This window comes from Petromyzon marinus, chromosome 42 (genome assembly GCF_048934315.1).
Source record: "Petromyzon marinus isolate PM22_M1 ecotype Great Lakes invasive population chromosome 42, UKy_Petmar_22M1.pri1.0, whole genome shotgun sequence".
NCBI classification, from domain to species: domain Eukaryota; kingdom Metazoa; phylum Chordata; class Hyperoartia; order Petromyzontiformes; family Petromyzontidae; genus Petromyzon; species Petromyzon marinus.
Window position 1 is genome coordinate 2,588,565 of NC_133708.1, and position 21,771 is coordinate 2,610,335.

At 55.8% G+C, this 21,771-nt stretch overlaps 1 protein-coding gene across 3 annotated transcripts in view; it reads right to left on the reverse strand.

Annotated features, from left to right (window-relative positions):
- The window catches only part of LOC116951114 (semaphorin-3E-like), a 72,823-nt gene that overhangs the window by 17,277 nt on the left and 33,775 nt on the right, over positions 1 to 21,771 (reverse strand). For all 3 annotated transcript variants that reach the window (XM_076073422.1, XM_076073423.1, XM_076073424.1), the window contains 7 exons: positions 14,753 to 14,895; positions 13,474 to 13,588; positions 12,563 to 12,632; positions 10,666 to 10,810; positions 6,265 to 6,517; positions 4,247 to 4,338; positions 1,177 to 1,218 (listed from right to left, as the gene is read on the reverse strand). In XM_076073422.1, the coding sequence (XP_075929537.1) occupies positions 1,177 to 1,218; positions 4,247 to 4,338; positions 6,265 to 6,517; positions 10,666 to 10,810; positions 12,563 to 12,632; positions 13,474 to 13,588; positions 14,753 to 14,895 (860 nt within the window). The remainder of the gene's footprint in view (positions 1 to 1,176; positions 1,219 to 4,246; positions 4,339 to 6,264; positions 6,518 to 10,665; positions 10,811 to 12,562; positions 12,633 to 13,473; positions 13,589 to 14,752; positions 14,896 to 21,771) is intronic.

The following is a 21,771-nucleotide window of genomic DNA, read 5'->3' on the forward strand; positions in this document are numbered from 1 at the left end:
GTGGACGAGGCAGTGGTTGTGATTGTTGTTGTTATTAGGATTGTAACGTGGACGAGGCAGTGGTTGTGATGATTGTTGTTGTTATTGTTGTTGTTGTTATTAGGATTGTAACGTGGAGGTCTGTGTAGTGCGTAGACTCCACCCACAACGGCGCACGCGGTGAACGAGCGATGGGGGAGTGATTGTGGAGAGTGATTGAGGGGAGTGATTGTAAAGAGTGATTGTGGAGAGTGATTGTGGAGAGTGATTGTGGGGAGTGATTGTGGAGAGTGATTGAGGGGAGTGATTGTAAAGAGTGATTGTGGAGAGTGATTGTGGAGAGTGATTGTGGGGAGTGATTGTGGAGAGTGATTGTAAAGAGTGATTGTGGGGAGTGATTGTGGGGAGTGATTGTGGGGAGTGATTGTGGGGAGTGATTGTGGGGAGTGATTGTGGGGAGTGATTGTGGGGAGTGATTGTGGAGAGTGATTGTGGGGAGTGATTGTGGGGAGTGATTGTGGGGAGTGATTGTGGGGAGTGATTGTGGGGAGTGATTGTGGGGAGTGATTGTGGGGAGTGATTGTGGGAAGTGATGGTGGGGAGTGATTGTGGAGAGTGATTGTGGGGAGTGATTGTGGGGAGTGATTGTGGGGAGTGATTGTGGAGAGTGATTGTGGGGAGTGATTGTGGGGAGTGATTGTGGAGAGTGATTGTGGGGAGTGATTGTGGGGAGTGATTGTGGGGAGTGATTGTGGGGAGTGATTGTGGGGAGTGATTGTGGGGAGTGATTGTGGGGAGTGATTGTGGGGAGTGATTGTGGGGAGTGATTGTGGGGAGTGATTGTGGAGAGTGATTGTGGAGAGTGATTGTGGGGAGTGATTGTGGGGAGTGATTGTGGGGAGTGATTGTGGGGAGTGATTGTGGGGAGTGATTGTGGGGAGTGATTGTGGGGAGTGATTGTGGGGAGTGATTGTGGAGAGTGATTGTGGAGAGTGATTGTGGAGAGTGATTGTGGGGAGTGATTGTGGAGAGTGATTGTGGAGAGTGATTGTGGAGAGTGATTGTGGAGAGTGATTGTGGGGAGTGATTGTAGGGAGTGATTGTGGAGAGTGATTGTGGAGAGTGATTATGGAGAGTGATTGTGGGGAGTGATTGTGGAGAGTGATTGTGGAGAGTGATTGTGGACAGTGATTGTACCCGCTTGACGGAGATGGCCATGGCGGTGATCGTGGTCGGCACCTGGGGGGGAGGGGGCGGCAGCGAGGCGGCACAGAGTGGCACCACCAAAACCGTCACCACCACCGTCACCACCACCGTCACCACCACCACCGTCACCACCACCACCGTCACCACCACCACCGTCACCACCACCACCACCGTCACCACCACCACCGTCACCACCACCACCGTCACCACCACCACCGTCACCACCACCGTCACCACCACCACCGTCACCACCACCACCATCACCACCACCGTCACCACCACCACCGTCACCACCATCACCACCACCATCACCGTCACCACCACCACCGTCACCACCACCATCACCACCACCGTCACTACCACCACCATCACCATCACCACCGGCGTCACCACCACCATCACGTTAACACCACCACCGTGTCAAAACCACCGCCACCATCACCCCATCACCGGTGATGGCCGTGAGCGAGAATCGAACTCGGGTCGCCAGGTTCGCTACACTACCGCTCCCCACAGACACACAGTAACACACACACACACACAGTAACACACAGTAATACACAGTAACACACACGCACACAGAGTAACAACAACAACCGCCATTCCCCACTAAGTGTCGGTGATGTCACCACGACGCTTGTGCCAGGCCATGTGCACCTTGAGGCCACGTGAAGTGTCGAACGCCCGCTGGCAGGAGGTCACGTGGAAGACCCAGGTGCCACGGGTCAACTGACTGAGATGACTGGCTGATGCACCACCTGTGCCCCCTACTGTGCCAACCGGCTGTGCTTTAGCCACCCGGCGCTCCGCTCGTTGTTGTGAGCGTCGCTCCTCCGCCCTCCGTTGTTGTTGGAGGGCGACTGCCTCCAACTGCCCAGTAGCATCCTTCACGAGCCTCCTCCACAGAGGCCGATCTTGACACCGCTGGTACCAGTCATCGGCAAGTCTACTCAGCTCCACGTCCTCCTGTACCACATCTCTCCATCTTCCTCCTGTACCACATCTCTCCATCTCTTCTCTAGCCCGTGCTGTGCCCATTTAGCCCCCTCGATCCGGCCGAACAAAAGCTGTTTCGGCATGCAGTTCCATCGGAGGAGCTCACCGATGGGACCTTGCCCACATCTTTCAAGGATTTGTGAGCTCCTCACACAATCCAGCCTGGTTAAACCCAGGATGGATTGAAGGCAGGCCAGCCTAAATGTTTCTAACCGGCGAAGATGCTACATTAGGGGGGTCCACGTTTCGCAAGCGTAGTGAAGGGAGGGAATGACCGTGGTCGAGAAGACCTGAAGCTTAGTACGGAGCGACAGACCAGGTAGCTTCCACACAGCGTTACACAACCGATGAAAAGATATTGCCGCTCGACTGATTCGGAGTGAGACCTCCGCTGCTAAACCGGATCCGCTCATGAGCACACTGCCTAGGTATTGGAAACTCTCCACTCTCTCCACAACTGCCCCATCACTAATTGGGAGTTGTGGGGGTGGAGTGTCCGATGGTACAAAATACCTAGGCAGGTGCTTAGTTTTGGTGGGGCTGATGGTAAGGCCCCACCTCTTAGTTGCACACTCCAGTTTCAGCAGAAGTGTGTCTAATTCCTCCTCTGAATGATCAGCAATTACCAGGTCATCGGCATACATAACATGGTTGACCAATAGGGAGCCACCCCTTGACCGAACCTGGGAATCGATCAGCCTACCATTGTATCTGTACCAAATGGAAATTCCCCGGTACAGCTATTGAAGGCTTCACAAACTACGTGGTCAAACACACAGTAACACACACACAGTGACACACACACAGTGACACACACACAGTAACACACAGTAACACACACAGTAATACACACACAGTAACAGTAACACACACAGTAACACACCCACAGTAACACACCCACAGTAACACACACAGTAACACACACAGTAACACACACACAGTAACACACCCACAGTAACACACACACAGTAACACACACACAGTAACACACACAGTAACACACACAGTGACACACACCCAGTAACACACACACAGTAACACACACACAGTAACACACCCACAGTAACACACCCACAGTAACACACACACAGTAACACACACACAGTAACACACACACACAGTAACACACACACAGGAACACACAGTAACAGTAACACACAGTAACAGTAACACACAGTAATAGTAACACACACACAGTAACACACACACAGTAACACACAGTAGCAGTAACACACACACAGTAACACACACAGTAACACACACACAGTAACACACACACAGTAACACACCCACAGTAACACACCCACAGTAACACACACACAGTAACACACACTAACAGTAACACACAGTAACAGTAACACACACACAGTAACACACAGTAACAGTAAAACACATACAGTAACACACAGTAACAGTAACACACACAGTAACACACACACAGTAACACACAGTAACAGTAACACACACACAGTAACACACACAGTAACACACACACAGTAACACACACACAGTAACACACACAGTAACACACACACAGTAACACACACACAGTAACACACACACAGTAACACACACACAGTAACACACACAATAACACACAGTAACACACACAGTAACACACAGTAACAGTAACACACAGTAACACACCCACAGTAACACACACACAGTAACACACACACAGTAACACACACAGTAACACACAGTAACAGTAACACACACACAGTAACACACAGTAACAGTAACACACAGTAACAGTAAAACACACACAGAACCAATGGGGTAATAACCAAGCAACTAAACGAATAAACAAAACCACGGGAGGGAGTTCAGAGGTCACCCCAAATAGCCCCCCCCCAACCCCCCCAGTGTTGGGGTGGCGCTCCCTCCCCGACGCCCGCGCGTCGTTGGGCACGAGGTCCGACGTTCCGCTACCGCGTCCCGGGGGGCCCCTTCCACAGAGCGGCACTTCTTGGAAAGGAAGCTCCTCCCCGAGCAGGCCGTGCGCGGAACGTCGGACGTCGTCGCGCCGAGCGGCGGCGAGGGCGGGGTGCGCTCTCGCGGTCACCTTGAAGGCCTGCAGCTCCTCCAGGACGACCTCCTCGGGGGCACTGACGCCCTCGCGCTCGATGGAGATCACCTTGAGAACCAGGCCAGCGTCTGGCGGGGGACACGCGGGGAGGGGGAGGGGTGGGGGTTAGACGCCCGCTCGCTCGCTCGCTCGCTCGCTCGCCCACTCACCCACCCACTCACCCACTCACAAACCCACTCACCCACCCATCCACTCACTCACCCACTCACTCACCCACCCACCCACCAACTCACCCACTCACCCACCCACCCACCAACTCACCCACTCACCCACCCACCCACTCACCCACTCACCCACCCACTCACTCACCAACTCACCCACTCACTCACCCACCCATCCACTCACTCACCCACCCATCCACTCACTCACCCACCCACCCACTCACTCACTCACCCACCCACTCACTCACCCACTCACCCACTCACTCACTCACCCACCCACCCACCCACTCACTCACCCACCAACCAACTCACCCACTCACCCACCCACTCACTCACCAACTCACCCACTCACTCACCCACCCATCCACTCACTCACTCACTCACCCATCCACTCACCCACTCACTCACTCACCCACCCACTCACCCACTCACAAACCCACTCACTCACCCACTCACTCACCCACCCACCCACCAACCCACCAACCAACTCACCCACCCACTCACTCACCCACCCACTCACTCACCCACCCACGCACTCACTCACTCACCCACCCATCCACTCACCCACTCACTCACTCACCCACCCACTCACCCACTCACAAACCCACTCACTCACCCACTCACTCACCCACTCACTCACCCACCCACCCACCCACCAACCCACCAACTAACTCACCCACCCACTCACTCACCCACCCACGCACTCACTCACTCACTCACCCACTCACTCACCCACCCATCCACTCATCACTCACTCACCCACTCACTCACTCACCCACCAACCCACACACCCACTCACAACAACAACCGCCATTCGCCACTAAGTGGCGGTGACGTCACCACGACGCTTGTGCCAGGACATGTGCACCTTGAGGCCACGTGGAGTGTCGAACGCCCGCTGGCAGGAGGTCACGGGGCAGACCCAGGTGCCACGGGTCGACTGACTGAGATGACTGGATGATGCACCACCTGTGCCCCCTACTGTGCCAACCTGCTGTGCTTTAGCCACCCGGCGCTCCGCTCGTTGTTGTGAGCGTCGCTCCTCCGCCCTCCGTTGTTGTTGGAGGGCGACGACCTCCAACTGCCCAGTAGCGTCCTTCACGAGCCTCCTCCACAGAGGCCGATCTTAACACCGCTGGTACCAGTCATCGGCAAGTCCACTCAGCTCCACGTCCTTCTGTACCACATCACTCCATCTCTTCTCTAGCCCGTGCCGCGCCCGTTTAGCCCCCTCGATCCGGCCGAACAGAAGCTGTTTCGGCATGCGGTGGCTGGGCATGCGGGCTACATGACCCAGCCATCGCAGCCTTGCCCGCCGGAGGAGCTCACCGATGGGACCTTGCCCAGATCTTTCAAGGATTTGTGAGCTCCTCACACAACCCAGTCTGGTTAAACCCAGGATGGATCGTAGGCAGGCCAGCCTAAATGTTTCTAACCGGCGAAGATGTTCCATTAGGAGGGTCCATGTTTCGCAAGCATAGAGAAGGGAGGGAATGACCGTGACCGAGAAGACCTGAAGCTTAGTGCGGAGCGACAGACCAGGTAGCTTCCACACAGCGTTACGTTACGTCACAAACCCACTCACTCACGCACTCACCCACTCACTCACTCACCCACTCACCCACTCACTCACCCACCCACCCACTCACCCACCAACCCACTCACCAACCCACTCACTCACCCACCCACTCACTCACCCACCAACCCAGTCACCCACCTACTCACCCACTCACCCACCAACCCACTCACCCACCTACTCACCCACTCACCAACCCACTCACCCACCCACTCACCCACCTACTCACTCACTCACCCACCCGTGCCCACACTCACCGGTAGCGAGGAAGAGGACGTCGTAGTGGCCGTCCTCAGCCTGCACGCGGTCCACCACGATGCGCTGCAGCCGCTGCCCCGACCCTCGGCCGCTGCCACCGCCGCCGGTGCTGACAAAGAGGGGCCGGCCGTGCGCGGGCACCACGGGGCGCGCCATGAGGGGGTGCGAGCGGGCAAAGTGGAGCACCTCCTCGGGGTAGTCGCGCGTGCTGCGCAGCGGCGAGTCCGGCGGGCTCGTCAGCTTGCTCGGGCACTGGGGGCCGAAACGACGGACACGGGTGGGCCGATAATACGACTTTCCTCGTCCCTCGCTTGCCTCGCACGGCGCAGCAATCGGCAGGCCACGTGGGCGTGTGTGGCGGGGCCAAGTGCCGGTGCCTGGCCGGCGTGGAAGAGTAGGCCAAACGCAGGACCCTCACGAGCGGCCTTCTCTCTCGCTCTCTGGAGGTCACCACTCTGGCGGACGACAACGACGACGACGACGACGAGGAGGAGGAGGATGAGGAGGATGATAAGGAGGAGGAGGATGAGGAGGATGAGGAGGATGAGGATGATGAGGAGGAGGATGAGGATGATGAGGATGATGAGGAGGATGATGATGATGATGATGAGGAGGATGATGAGGAGGAGGATGAGGAGGAGGAGGATGAGGAGGATGAGGATGATGAGGAGGATGAGGATGATGAGGAGGATGAGGATGATGATGAGGAGGATGATGAGGAGGAGGATGAGGAGGAGGAGGATGATGAGCAGGATGAGGAGGATGATGAGGATGATGATGAGAAGGAGGATGATGAGGAGGATGATGAGGAGGAGGATGAGGAGGATGATGAGGAGGATGAGGAGGATGATGAGGATGAGGTTGATGAAGAGGATGAGGAGGATGATGAGGAGGATGAGGAGGATGAGGAGGATGAGGATGATGAGGATGATGAGGATGAGGAGGATGATGAGGAGGATGAAGAGGAGGAGGAGGATGATGAGGAGGATGATGAGGAGAATGATGAGGAGGATGAGGAGGAAGATGAGGAGGATGATGAGGAGGAGGATGAGGAAGAGGAGGATGAGGATGATGAGGAGGATGATGAGGAGGATGATGAGGAGGATGAGGAGGAGGATGAGGAGGATGAGGAGGAGGATGAGGAGGATGATGAGGAGGATGATGAGGATGATGAGGATGATGAGGAGGAGGATGATGAGGAGGAGGAGGATGAGGGCCCTTCCACCAGCAGTGGCACGAGCAAGAGCGATTTGGCCGGGACGCGTGTTTATAATTTCGGCACGCGGCACGGCACGCGGCTCAAATCCGGCGGCGCCGATCGGTTAGGTGGAGCACGGCACGGATTACACCGGGGGGCCCCCCGCGGCACGGATTACACCAGGGGGGGGGGGGGCTCACCGTGCCGCCCTCCCCGCACCGAGAGCGGCCGTCGTGACCCACCGGTCTTCACCCTATCCAGCCCCGCGCCACCTAGAGCCGTGTGCTCCGAATCGCTCTCCCTCCCTCGCTCCCTCCCTCGCTCCCTCCCTCGCTCCCTCCCTCGCTCCCTCCCTCGCTCTCTTTACCTCCTGTGCCGTGAGTTCACAGAATCAGAGTATTTATTCTGGAGGAATCCGATGAGCTGTAAAGCTTTTTTCAGAGAGATGTTCACAGCATCAGTGCACCAACCGGTGCTCCACCCCCCACCCCCCCCCCCCCCCCCGCGGGGTATCGATCCTCCTCGTCGTCGTCATCATCATCGTCGTCATCATTGGAGTGTGCGTTGGACTTCTTTCGCACCGTACGTAGTCAAGCGTGCCAACCGGAGGTGCATGGGGTAGTGACGGTGGTGGTGGTGGTGATCGTAGGGCCCTGTTTATTCGGCTAGGAATTTTTGGGGCTGTCCCCTGTGCCCCCCCCCCACCCCGCTCCCCCTCCGTGTGAATCTTCTAAAGCGGCCTCTGGCGTGACCGCTCAAATCCTACGAAGCCGCCGATTTCAACGCTCCATCTCCGCACCCTCCCGCCCGCCCCCCCCCCTCCCCCCCGTGGTATTTACGGAATCGGCGGCACCAGAGAGAAAGTGGAACAGCGCCACTGCCTCCTCGCTCCCTCGCACCGTCCGGGAGGCAGCGAGGCAGGGAGGCCTCGCAATCGATTCTCCCCACGGCACGGAGACACCACGTGCGGTGCATTAGCTGTGGAATCCCGCTTCGGGATTTACAACTCGCTCACTCCCTCCTGCTCGCTCTCTCTCCCTCTCTCTCTCTGTCTCTCTCCCCCTCTCTCTCTGTCTCTCTCCACCAAGTTCTCTCTCTCTCTCTCCCCATCCCTCCGTCTCTCACTACCTATCTCTTTTTGTTACGATCAGAGGATTCTAAATTAAGCAACCATTGGAAATTGGAAAGATGTTCTAAATCGAACTAAACATTAAACAAATTTCAATGGTACAGTATATTTTTCAAGTAGTGGTACCCCAAACTTTTGCAGCTCTTATAAATTCCCTTTTCACACCATCAATAGGTAAACTCCCCCCCCCCCCCACGCCAATCGGCAAGTCCACCGGCACGTACACCACCTCTTTTCTAAAATCGGCCAATCAAATGCTAATTTGTATGCTAATTTCTTTGTCAGGACACCTTGTTTGCTCGCACACAGTTTAAAGGTCCGCGGTCTGAGCGTGGTTGTGTTTCGCTAAATTCTCCTGTTTGATTTGTACTAGGTGCCTCGGTGAATGTATATGCTCTGACTTTAACATAGCTATTTCTGTGACCAGTTACAAGCTAATCACTCAGCTATTTCAATGCTAAATTCTATGCTCATTCCTTTGTCAAGGCGCTTTGTTTCTTCTCACACAGCTTAAAGGTCGTGATCTGAGCGTGGCTTTTTCACTCCAGCGCTGTCCTCCAGACAGTCTCGTCCCTTCACCTGATGAAGGTCGCTTGTGTTGTGGCCGAAACGTCGTGATTTTTGTTGTTTTATTTTTTACCTACGTGACTTTACCCAATAGAACCAAAGAGGAAACAAGAATATGCTCGGTGTAGTCGGCACTTTGCTTCGTTCATCATTTCGTTTTAGTTTTTTTAAAATGCTTTGCTTTATGTAAACCCCCCACCCCCCCTTTTTAAATGAAAGATTTAACCAAAGATTTCTCTTTCGCGCTCGTTATATTTCTCTCCCTCTCTCTCCCTCTCTCTCCCTCTCTCTCCCTTCCTCTCCCTCTCTCTCCCTCTCTCTCCCTCTCTCTCCCTTCCTCTCCCTTCCTCTCCCTCTCTCTCCCTCTCTCTCCCTCTCTCTCCCTCTCTCTCCCTTCCTCTCCCTCTCTCTCCCTCTCTCTCCCTCTCTCTCCCTTCCTCTCCCTTCCTCTCCCTCTCTCTCCCTCTCTCTCCCTCTCTCTCCCTCTCTCTCCCTCTTTCTCCCTCTCTCTCCCTCTCTCTCCCTCTCTCTCCCTCTCTCTCCCTTCCTCTCTCCCTCTCTCTCCCTCTCTCTCCCTTCCTCTCTCCCTCTCTCTCCCTCTCTCTCCCTCTCTCTCCCTCTCTCTCCCTTCCTCTCTCCCTCTCTCTCCCTCTCTCTCCCTCTCTCTCCCTTCCACTCTCTCTCTCCCTCTCTCTCCCTCTCTCTCCCTCTCTCTCTCCCTCTCTCTCCCTCTATCTCCCTCTCTCTCCCTCTCTCTCCCTTCCTCTCTCTATCTCCCTCTCTCTCGATCTCTCTCTCCCGCCCCCCGCCCCCAACTCTTTCTCACGCCAACATCACCGAGGCGGTGGGGCGATTGCATCTTCACCAATGTTTCATGGATTCACAGCAAAAGTGAAGGCTGTGTAAAGAATTTACATCTGGAGCACTGTGGGGGGCACTCTTACGTACGTGTGTGTGGGTGTTGAGGCGCTAATAGGAGATGCGGGCAAAGGACAACACAACACTGAACACACAAGGAGCAGCTCCAAAGAAATGAGCTTGTCAATCTAGACGACGACGATGATGACGACGATGATGATGATGATGTAAAAGTGCAGCTCAGCTCCCAGCAGCTTCCTAATATCGGAATGGAAGAGCGTTCCAGACGGCCGAAAGCGCCGCGAGCGAAGACGCGGCGGCCGCCGTCTTTGCCCGACGGCGGCAGCCAGAAGCCGCCGCTGCCGCCGCTGCCGCTGCCGCCGCTCCTGCCGCCGCCGCCGGGACGATGACCGGAGGGAGGCGACGTGATGGTGGCGTGTCGCTCCTGGGCGGGATCAGCGAGGTGTCTCACCGCTTCGCTCGTGGCGAGCGAAACGGCGAGCACCGAGCGCCGTGTTCGTCCGGCGAGCACCGGGACAGGCCGGGCGGACTTCTGTCGCACCGCACGTGGCCAACCGCGCTAACGGGGGGCACGGTGGGGGGCCCCGCCGTGCGTGCGTGCGTGCGGCGCGGGGGGCGCGAACTCACAAATCCCGGGCGGGGGTACGGCACGCGGCCCTCGAACGCCGCCCACTGGAACTGGGGGCCCTCCTTGTGGGCGTAGGCCCCGTTGAAGGCGTCACGCACATCCGACATGCGGTACGCACACACCGCGTCGCCCTGGAACACGTGGCTGGGCGCACAACGCACACACAACACACACACACACACGACACACACACGACACACACACACGACACACACACACACACGACACACAACACACACACGGCACGCACACGACACACGACACACACACGACACGTACACGACACACACACGACACACACACACACGACACACACACGGCACGCACACGACACACACGACACGTACACGACACACACACGACACACACACACGACACACACACGACACACGACACACACACGACACACGACACACACACGACACACGACACACACACGACACACGACACACGACACACACACGACACACACACACACACGACACCACACGACACACACACGACACACACACACACGACACACACACACACACGCACACACACACGACACACACACACGACACACACACGACACACACGACACACACACACACGACACACACACACGACACACGACACACACACACACACACGACACACACGACACACACACACACGACACACACACGACACACACACGACACGCACACGCGTGCAGGAGGGAGGGAATCGGTGTTACTCCCATCATCACCATCACCACCCTCACCATCACCATCGACTGCTACCACCGCCGCCACCGCCTCTAGGCTGCGACTGCCCCGCCAGCGGCCCCGAGCGTGTCTGCCCGTGGCGAGCGTGAGCGGTAGGTGAGGACCGCGGTGATCACCTCGCGTCGCTGGAGACCTCCATGGGGGAGGGGTGTGGGATTGGGGAGGGGTGTGGGATTGCGGGGGGGGTGTGGGATTGGGGAGGGGTGTGGGATTGCGGGGGGGGTGTGGGATTGGGGAGGGGTGTGGGATTGCGGGGGGGGTGTGGGATTGGGGAGGGGTGTGGGATTGGGGGGGGTGTGGGATTGGGGGGGGTGTGGGATTGGGGGGGGTGTGGGATTGGGGGGGGTGTGGGATTGGGGGGGGTGTGGGATTGGGGGGGGGTGTGGGATTGGGGGGGGGTACCCCCACGCCAAACATTGGAGAACTCGGCACGCTCGCGTGAGTTGGAGCGGGAGGCGGAGGCGGGTGGGGGGAGGGGCTCAAATCGCAATCCACAGCCTCGAGGAGGAGTCCCCGTCACGTGGTGCGATCCGCATCACGATGGGGGAGGGGACGCGGAGCGAAGTGGAAGAAGTGGTTTCTCACGAATTTTTTTTTACTTGAAAAAAAAAAATCGTCAACAAGTTAAATCTATATGCGTCGATGTGTTGACTTAAAAAAAAGTATTTATAGATATTATTTTAAATCTAAATTTTGACAACTCATATAAGAACTGTTGTTGTTGTTTAAGATTTGTTTTGTAATGTTGGGAGTTGGGATTGAGCACGAGCCGGGATCCTGGAGGGAAGCGGCGAAGAGGAGGAGGAGGAGTGAGGAGGAGTGAGGAGGTGTGAGGAGGAGTGAGGAGGTGTGAGGAGGAGTGAGGAGGTGTGAGGAGGAGTGAGGAGGAGGAGGAGGAGTGAGGAGGTGTGAGGAGGAGTGAGGAGGTGTGAGGAGGAGGAGTGAGGAGGAGGAGGAGGAGTGAGGAGGTGTGAGGAGGAGGAGGAGGAGTGAGGAGGAGGAGGAGTAGGAGTGAGGAGGAGGTGTGAGGAGGAGGAGTGAGGAGGAGTGAGGAGGTGTGAGGAGGAGTGAGGAGGAGTGAGGAGGAGTGAGGAGGAGGAGTGAGGAGGAGTGAGGAGTAGGAGGAGGTGGTGGAGGCGCCGCTCACCTCGCCGTGCGGAAGACGCCGTAGATGAGGGGGTCGCTCTCCTCCTTGGTGGGCAGCAGGAAGACATCGACTGCACGCCAAGCGGGGCACAAGGTTCAGTGCTGCTGCCACCACGTTCACAGCCACAACCACCGGGAGTTCACAAGCTCCCTTTTTCATACAAAACATGAAAACGACGAAACCAACGTTTCGTATTTCCCCAGGTCAAGGCCCCACTGAGGCATGAAGCGACCCTGACCATCACAAATGACAGCTTCAACGGAGCGGCCGGTCGTCATCATCACATGTATAGCAGGAGCCGTTCATAGCAGCCCGGTGCTCACATGAGACACGCAGACTTCTAATATACAGCAGCAGGCGTAGTCAGGGTGGGGATCGAAGCCTCGACCTGTTGTGTAGCAGGCGAGGTCGTTAACATCTCCTAGCCACCGTGATGATGATGATGAGAGACACGCAAACTCCTAATATACAGCAGCAGGCATCGTCAGGGTCGGGATGGAACCCACGACCTCCTGCGTGCCACGCGAGGTAGTGAACATCTCCTAGCCCACGGTGATGATGAGAGAGAGACACACAAACTCCAAATACACAGCAGCAGGCGTCAGGGTCGGGATAAAACCCACGACCTCCTGTGCACCAGGCGAGGTAGTTAACATCTCCTAGCCACGGTGATGATGAGAGAGAGACACACAAACTCCACATATACAGCAGCAGGCGTCGTCAGGGTCGGGATGGAACCCACGACCTCCTGCGTGCCACGCGAGGTAGTCAACATCTCCTAGCCACGGTGGATTCCAATTATTGGTGGCGGCGGTGGCTCCGTACGGGGCGAAAGAAGTTCAACACACGTACGGGGGGATGTGTGTGGGGAGGGTGATGCGGAGGGGGATGGGGGGGGGGTGGCCACGCACCCAACTCGTCGAAGTGCGTGTCGATGCCGTCGGGGCCCGGCACGGAGCACAGGAGGCGCGTCTTGGTGAACGTGCTCCACTTGTTGAGCAGCACGCGGTGGCCACCCGCGTCGTTCTGCACGCCAGCGGGGGTACACACACGCGCACACACACACGCACGCACACACACGCACGCACGCATACACGCACAAAGACGCATACACACACACGCACGCACACACACACACGCATACACGCACGCACACACGCATGCATACACGCACAAAGACGCATACACACATGCACGTACACACGCACACAAAGATGCACAGGTGCATGAGCGCACGCGCTTGCACGCACGCATGCACACAAAGACAAAGATCCCCCGCATAGCCGTAACAGACTGTTGGGGCAAGTGCTGCTAGCGAGCACCTATGACGCCCGAAATGGCACATGAGGGGGGTGGGTGGCCAGAACCACGCCCGACCGCTTTTGTCTCCCCAGTGGCGATGTTTACACACCACACCAGATACTTATTTGAGGCTGAGTCGACCTAGGGGAGGCCGAGGCACAGGTTCAGAAAATCGCCACCGGTGTTGGCCGTGAGCGGGAATCGAACCCGGGTCGCCGGGTTCGTAGTGCAGAGCTGACCGCTGCACCACCGCTCCCCACACACGCACGCACACACGTGCACGCGCTCACATGCGGACTCGCGTGAACGTGCAGGAGGAGGAGGAGAAGTTTCCCGACGCAGAGGTCAGAGAATGCGGCGGAGATCCTGGGCTGTAGTCGGAGAGTATTCCCGGGGTCTCATAGACTCACAAAGAGACCCACAGACTCACATAGAGACCCACAGACTCGCATAGAGATCCACAGACTCACATAGAGACCCATAGACTCACATAGAGACCCATAGACTCACATAGAGACCCATAGACTCACACAGATACCCATAGACTAGCATAGAGACCCATAGACTCACATAGAGACCCATAGACTCACATAGGGACCCAAAGACTCACATAGAGACCCATAGACTCGCATAGAGACCCATAGACTCACATAGAGACCCATAGACTCACACAGAGACCCATAGACTGGCATAGAGACCCATAGACTCACCTAGATACCCATAGAGGCCTGGCGTGTATGCGAGTCTGAAGCCTGGCAGGTGTGTGGACCTGAGGCCTGGTGTGTATGTGGGCCTGAGGCCTGGCGGGTATGAAGCCTGAGGCCTGGCGGGTGTGTGAGCCTGAGGTGTCGCAGGCGAGAACAGCCTAGGCCCGAGGCCCGCACCTACCGCGCAGACGCGGCCGATGCGCGAGTACCGCGCCTTGCTCTTCCCGTCCGTCTCCATGGCCATCTCCGTGAAGAAGAAGTAAACCTTGTCGTCGTCATGGTCGTCCGTGTCGGAGATGACGTGCACCGCCACGAACCGGGGCTCTGTGAGACACACCAGGGAGAGACACCGAGAAATTACAGAGGGGGAAGATGAATTACAGACGGACAGAGAGGAGACATTGATTGCAGGACAGAGAGAGAGAGAGGAAATACAGACGGACAGAGACTGTTTACAAGACATATAAAATATATGACAGAGAGACAGATGAAAAACAGATATGGATGGTAGATAACCAGATGGATTAACAGATGGACATGAAGATAGACGACTACACCGATGATGGATAGACAGATCTACAGACGAATTACAGGACGGAGAGAGACAGACAGTTGGATTACAGAACCACAAACAGATACTCGAAACACACAGATGAATTCGAGCACAGAGAAACACATGACCACACTACATGCAACACGTGTGGAAACATTGATGCCAAGACATGCGATTTGACATAAATCAGCATTCATCGATGATTATTGAATCACGAACCGACGCATCGTGTACGCCGCTATGGCTGCGAGCGGCCTCACACAGTGACCAAAATTCTCTGCGGCGATGCGAGGATCGGGCGTCTGGACACGGGGTCGGGGGGGGGGGGTCAGGTTCAGGTTGCGTTGCTCAAAAACACAATGGACAGGCTCCAAACCGCTGGATGTGAAACCTCGCGAAGGGGCCGGGCGGTTACACAAGAGCTGCTTTGTGGCGGTGGTGGTGGCGGCGGCCGCCGATAGGGATCCACACGACATCATCGCGTCTATCTTTAGACAATCTCCGTTGTTCTTTTTCTTTTCTCGTCAGCAGAAAAAAAAAATCACTTCCCTCCCAGTCCGTGGCGAACGCGACGGACTGGCGGGCAACGTTGCAGAAGCATCAACTCAACTATTTTTTGGTTTTATTTCACCGGGTAAGAGCCCTACTTGAGCTGCTGTGTAACTCTTTATTTCCAAAGCGACCTGACCATCACAAATCGTAGCTCAACGAAGTGGCTCATCGTCATCATCATCATCATGACGTGGAAATCTATCGCAGCAGCCAAATTACTCTTAGACGCGTGACGTCGATTCTCAATGTGGAGGGAGAGAGAAAGAGACACGCAAACTTCACACATAAAGCAGGCGTCAGGGGTCAACATCGAATCCACAAACCTCATGCCACACCAGGCGAGGAGTTAACATCTCCTAGCCACCGTGACGTCCAACCATACGGATCGGAAGCAGGCAGATGGACAGAGCAACGGCGGCGCTGGCACGGAACGCATTCCCAGGGACCTGTGGAGCACCCACCCTGCAGACGCTCGGTGGAGGCGGCTCGCACTCCACTCGGGAAGCAACGCCGAATTGCGCACGGACCGGGGTTTCCCGGGGGGGGGGGGGGGGGGCAAATCCGATTGAGAATGGATGGCTGGAATGTGATTTTGTCTACTTTTTTTTTTAAAACAAAGTCCTGCATTATTTACAAATGTCGACCAAGGACGTTTAACGGGAAAAACGTGAAATGTTCTCGCGACGATTCTACATCGGGGAACATCGCCGCCACCACCACCCCAGGGGTCTACGGCAGTGACCGTCACGAAAAATACAAATGGGGAGGGGGGGGCAACTTCCCCCCACCCCCTCCCCCACCCCCTCCCCCCTCCCCCACCCCCTCCCCCCTCCCCCACCCCTCCCCCCTCCCCCACCCCCTCCCCCCTCCCCCACCCCGAGGGGGCATCTCTACAAGCAACGCAGATACCTAAGGCAAAGATCCCCCATACAGCCTTCAACAGGCTGTTGGGACAAGTGCTGTAGCGGGTGGGCGGATAGGGGTCCATGCGTGTGTGCTGGACTTCTTCAGCACCGTACGTAGCCAACCGCGCTAATCGGAGGTGCGGGGAATAAGGACAATTCGTTTTCAATTTAGTGTATAGTGTAGTATATAGTAGTATAGAATAGTGGGGTATAATTGTCTCGTGTTTAGTGTATAATAGTAGTGTAGTGTGTAGTCGTGTGTAGTGTCGTGGTGTAGTGTCGTGTATAGTGTACTGTATAGTAGTGTATAACAGTGCAGTGTGTAATAGTAGTGTAGCGTGTAGCCGTGAATAGTGTAATGGAGAGTATTGTAGTGTGAAGTAGTGTATAGTAGTTTGTATGTACGTATGTTGAACTACACAGTGCTAAACGGATGGTTATGGGTTTTAATGAAAACACAGAGCGAAAGCGTGTCGACGCTCAGTCTGCTTGGACGTGACGCCAGACGAAGCTCCCGGGGGGTGCGGCGAAACGTTGGACGTTGTGTCGCACAACAAAGACAAAGATCCCCCGCGTAGACTTAACCAACTGTTGGGGCAAGTGCTGTTAGCGAGCACACAAGAAGGCCGGAACGGTACGCGAGGTGGTGGGTGGCCAACATCACGCCCGGCCGCCTTTGTCTCCCTCGTGGTGATGTTTAGATAGCGCACCAGGTACTCATTTGAGGCTGAGTCGACCTAGAGGAAGAGGCTCAGGACCGGATCAAATAATGGCCACTGGTGTTGGCCGTGAGCGGGACTCGAACTCAGATTGCCGGTGTGGTAGCAAAGCGGGCTAACCGCTACACTACCGCTCCCGATACGGTTCCACACACACACACTCACCAACACAACGACAATGATCCCCCGTGTAGCCTTAACAGACTGTCGGGGCAAGTGCCGTTAGCGAGCGGCACCTATGAAGGCCGGCACAGTTGCACGTGAGGGTGTGGGCATTGCCAGGTGACACACACACACACATCAAACGGCTGTCTCCCAGGCAACCGCACAGGCAGATGGGACGGGTACAGCGACACAAACACCACCGTCACCACGACAACACACAAACATCAACAACGCGCCAATCACGGGGACGCCGCTTCCACGCCAAACGGGGAACGCGGCTCGCCAGATCGCTGCGCGCGACCGCAATTTTCCCCCAAAGAGCAAAAAGCGAATTCACTTGAAGTTGCCTTCTACGCTCGACACTCCCACGGGGTGGGGCCCCTTGTCGCCACCCCTCAAATCGCATCCCAACGGCGCCTTTCGCTGTGAATCTCGGGAGCCAGGAGCGTGCACCCGTGCCTGCGTTGGGAGAACAGCGTCCCCGCCGCCACCCCCCCCCCACTCCCTCGAAGATGCCACCACGAAACCGCTCCAGAGGTCGCGTCGATCGGCCTCTTCTCCGCGCCGACTCGTTTGCACGGCCCGCTGAGGGCGTTCGTTTATCCGAGTTGGGCATTTTCCTTAAAGGGATCGACGCCGTGGACGTCTGCCGGAGGGAAAAAAATAAACTCTCGTGGCCCTATGGGATTATCCCAAGGTAAATACACGGATTTGCGAGATGTTTCCGTGGCTGGCTGTGGCCGTTCAGCGTCGGTGGAGGTCGTGGGTTCGATCCCGACGCCTGCACATGTGGAGTTTGCATCTTCTTCCCCCTTGGTTGCGTGGATTTCTTTCTGAGCTATTTCGCTCTTTTTCCGAAGTGACCTGGCCAAAAGTGATAGCTCGACGAAGTAAGCTTCTCATCATCAAGTGGAACATTTTTCGTAGCCAAATTCTTTGCGTGCGTGACGTGGAGGGGACAATTGGAGGGCCTGGAGCAAAATCTACGCGACCACGGGGAAAGAGAGACACACAAACTCCAAATATACAACAGGCGTCGTTCAGGCTCGAGATCAAACCCACGACCTCCTGCGTACCAGGCGAAGGAGTTAACATCTTCAGGACGCGAACCGGGAAGTGGGAACAACAAATCAGGAAGCCAGAATAAAACCGTTCCAAAGCGGAGGTTGGCGTGCGTGGAACGGCGTGCATGGGAATCGACGTTTTTTCTCTCTCGATTCATCAGCGAGCGGGGGGTGAACCGTTTAGGTCCAAGTGTGATCGCCATTAGTTACGCGCACGGTCAGGTTAAGCCGAGCCACCTGGCGATTCAACACGGCAGATCGTCGCCGTGATGGCAACTCACCGTTATCGTTTCACTTGTACTTATTGGGGGTGGCGGAAGTGGGGGTCAGATGGCCGTGAGTGGCTTTGACGTGAGAGCTGTGTGTAGTGCCACACGGCCAAACAAACCGCGCTTGCCCCCTGCCCCCCGTTGGATTTTCCATTCTTCATGGAGTCTCTCTTGGGTCCCATTGGTCGCGTGGGTCAAATGTGCGGCTGCTATGAATTTCTGAAGCCAGGCGCTCGCAGTCGGTGTCACGAAACTACTGCTGAGGTTCTATTCAATCGGCGCGTTTCGGTGGCGAGATGTTATCTACCACGGCCTGTCTCCAGGAGGTCGGGGGTTCGATCCTGACTTTGACGCTTGCTGTATATTTTGGAGACTGCGGTGTCTCGCTTCCCGCGGTGAGATGTTAACTACCTCACCTGGTATACAGGAGGTCGTGCGTTCGATTTAGGTCTCACGTCAATCGGAGGGCGAAGATTTCACTCGATTCGATTGGCCGTTGCGTGTGCGCGCGTGTCGCCGGGTGGTGGAGGGTGCTACCGCACAGCTCCACGAGCGACACCGCAGCCCCGCGTGACGAATCCCGATCGCGGGCACGACTCACCCCCCACGTGAGAACATCGGGACAGTCACCGCGTTCGCCAGGGGGGCCCGCGGTGGGAACCCCACGGCGCACAAAGATAAAGACAAAGATCCCCACCCACTCCCCCGCCCCTAGAAAGCCTCATCAGACTGTTGGGGCAAGTGCCGTTTAGCGAGCCCCTGCGAAGGCCGGCACGGCACACGAAGGGGTGGTGTGGCCGGTCGCCGCGCCCTGGCCGCCTTTGTCTCCCCCAGTTCTGATGTGTACACGCAACTGCACCAGGTACTCATTTGAGGCTGAGTCGACCAAGCGGAGGCCCAGGACCGGTTCAGATAATCGCCACCGGCCTTGGCCGCGAGCGGGAAACCGAACCCGGTTCGTAGCGCAGCGCACGCAAAGACAAAGATCCCCGTGTAGCCTGAGCAGACTGTAGGGGCAAGTGCCGTTAGGGAGCACACCAACACGCGCAGAGAGACAGAGCGGCCGCGCTCCGTGCCCTGGGAAACTCCGGCACGTGTTTCCAATGACCGCCGCCGGTGCCCCGGCGGTGATGAGAACCAGACCCACACATCTGAGTTGAAGGCCACACGGGGAGGGGCCGGCCGTTACCCAGGGCCTCGGCACAACACGGCCACACAAACCCGTCGACTTCCCCCCCCCCCCCCCCCCCACCGCGCCTCCCCGCCGCTGCGTAACTTCACCCCGGCGAGAAAACAAAAATAATTCACGTGCAGAGATGATCCGATCAAAGACGCGTTACATTGCCCACACTTTGTAAATTGATGAGAGTAATCATCATTAAAGTTAATATAAAGAAGCGGCCGCTAAAAGGGCCAAGGGCTGAGTGTATCGGCGCTGCGACCATTATTGTCACTTAATTGTAAACAAAACTAGTTTGTATTTCACCAGGTGTAAGCCCCACCGAGCTGCCTGGCTCTGTTGGAGAAGCCACCTGGCCACGAACGATAGCCCAGCGAAGTGAATTATCGTCACCACATGGAAACGTACAAGCAGCCAAATGACTCTGGAACGCCGCTTGCATTTATTCTAAAACGTGGAGGGAAAAAAACCGCAGGACACGGAGACAAATCCACGCGACCACGGGGAGAGAGAGAGACAGAGAGAGACACCGCAAACTCCAAATGTACAGCAGGCATTGGGGTCGGGATCAAAACCCACGTCCGCCTGCATACCGGGCGAGGTAGTTAACATCTCGCCACCGCGAATTATACAACGGTGGTGGAGGTGGCCTCTCTGCAACGTGGCTAATTGTGGTTCGGTGCTTTGCAGGAAGCAGCCGGCGGTTGCTGGATCACACACGGATGGCAACACGTTGCGAGGCCTTCCCTTCTATACGTGGGGGTCGAGGAGGTGCCGTACCCCTGGCTCTGACCGCGCAATGCAAGAAAACGGTACGGCAAAAGTGTTGGCTGATGCTCTCTTTGTGCCCCTTCTGTGGGGGGATCGAGCGCTGCCCCCTCACGTCTGCGGCCTCGACCCAGCGGCCGCGAGAAGCCACCACCCGAGCCAACGGCGTAGCCCGACGCTTCATGCAACAAAATTATCGTTAAGATCGATGTATATATATATATTTGTACTGTTTAATTGTTTTCTTCGTCGCCTATAACGTACTCCACGTTTGTATGTGATATATACTTCTAGTTGGTGAACATATCACCTGATGATGATCGCTCGTGTTGTGATCGAAACGTCGTGGCTTTTTGTTGTTTTCTTTCAACTTGTCTATGCGACTTTACCGAAAGACCTAAAGAATATGAATGCCTGGAGCCACGAAAGCTTTAAGTCGAGATGTACAGTGAGGGAAACAACTATTTGATCCCCTGCTGATTTTGTACGTTTGCCCACTGACAAAGAAATGATCAGTCTATAATTTTAATGGTAGGTTTATTTGAACAGTGAGAGACAGAATAACAACAACAAAAATCCAGAAAAACGCATGTCAAAAATGTTATAAATTGATTGGTATTTTAATAAGGGAAATAAGCATTTGACCCCTCTGCAAAACATGACTTAGTACTTGGTGGCAAAACCCTTGTTGGCATTCACAGAGGTCAGACGTTTCTTGTAGTTGGCCACCACGTTTGCACACATCTCAGGAGGGATTTTGTCCCACTCCTCTTTGCAGATCTTCTCCAAGTCATTAAAGTTTCGAGACTGACGTTTGGCAACTCGAACCTTCAGCTCCCTCCACAGATTAAGGTCTGGAGACTGGCTAGGCCACTCCAGGACCTTAATGTGCTTCTTCTTGAGCTACTCCTTTGTTGCCTTGGCCGTGTGTTTTGGGTCATTGTCATGCTGGAATACCCATCCATGACCCATTTTCAATGCCCTGTCTGAGGGAAGGAGGTTCTCACCCAAGATTTGACGGTACA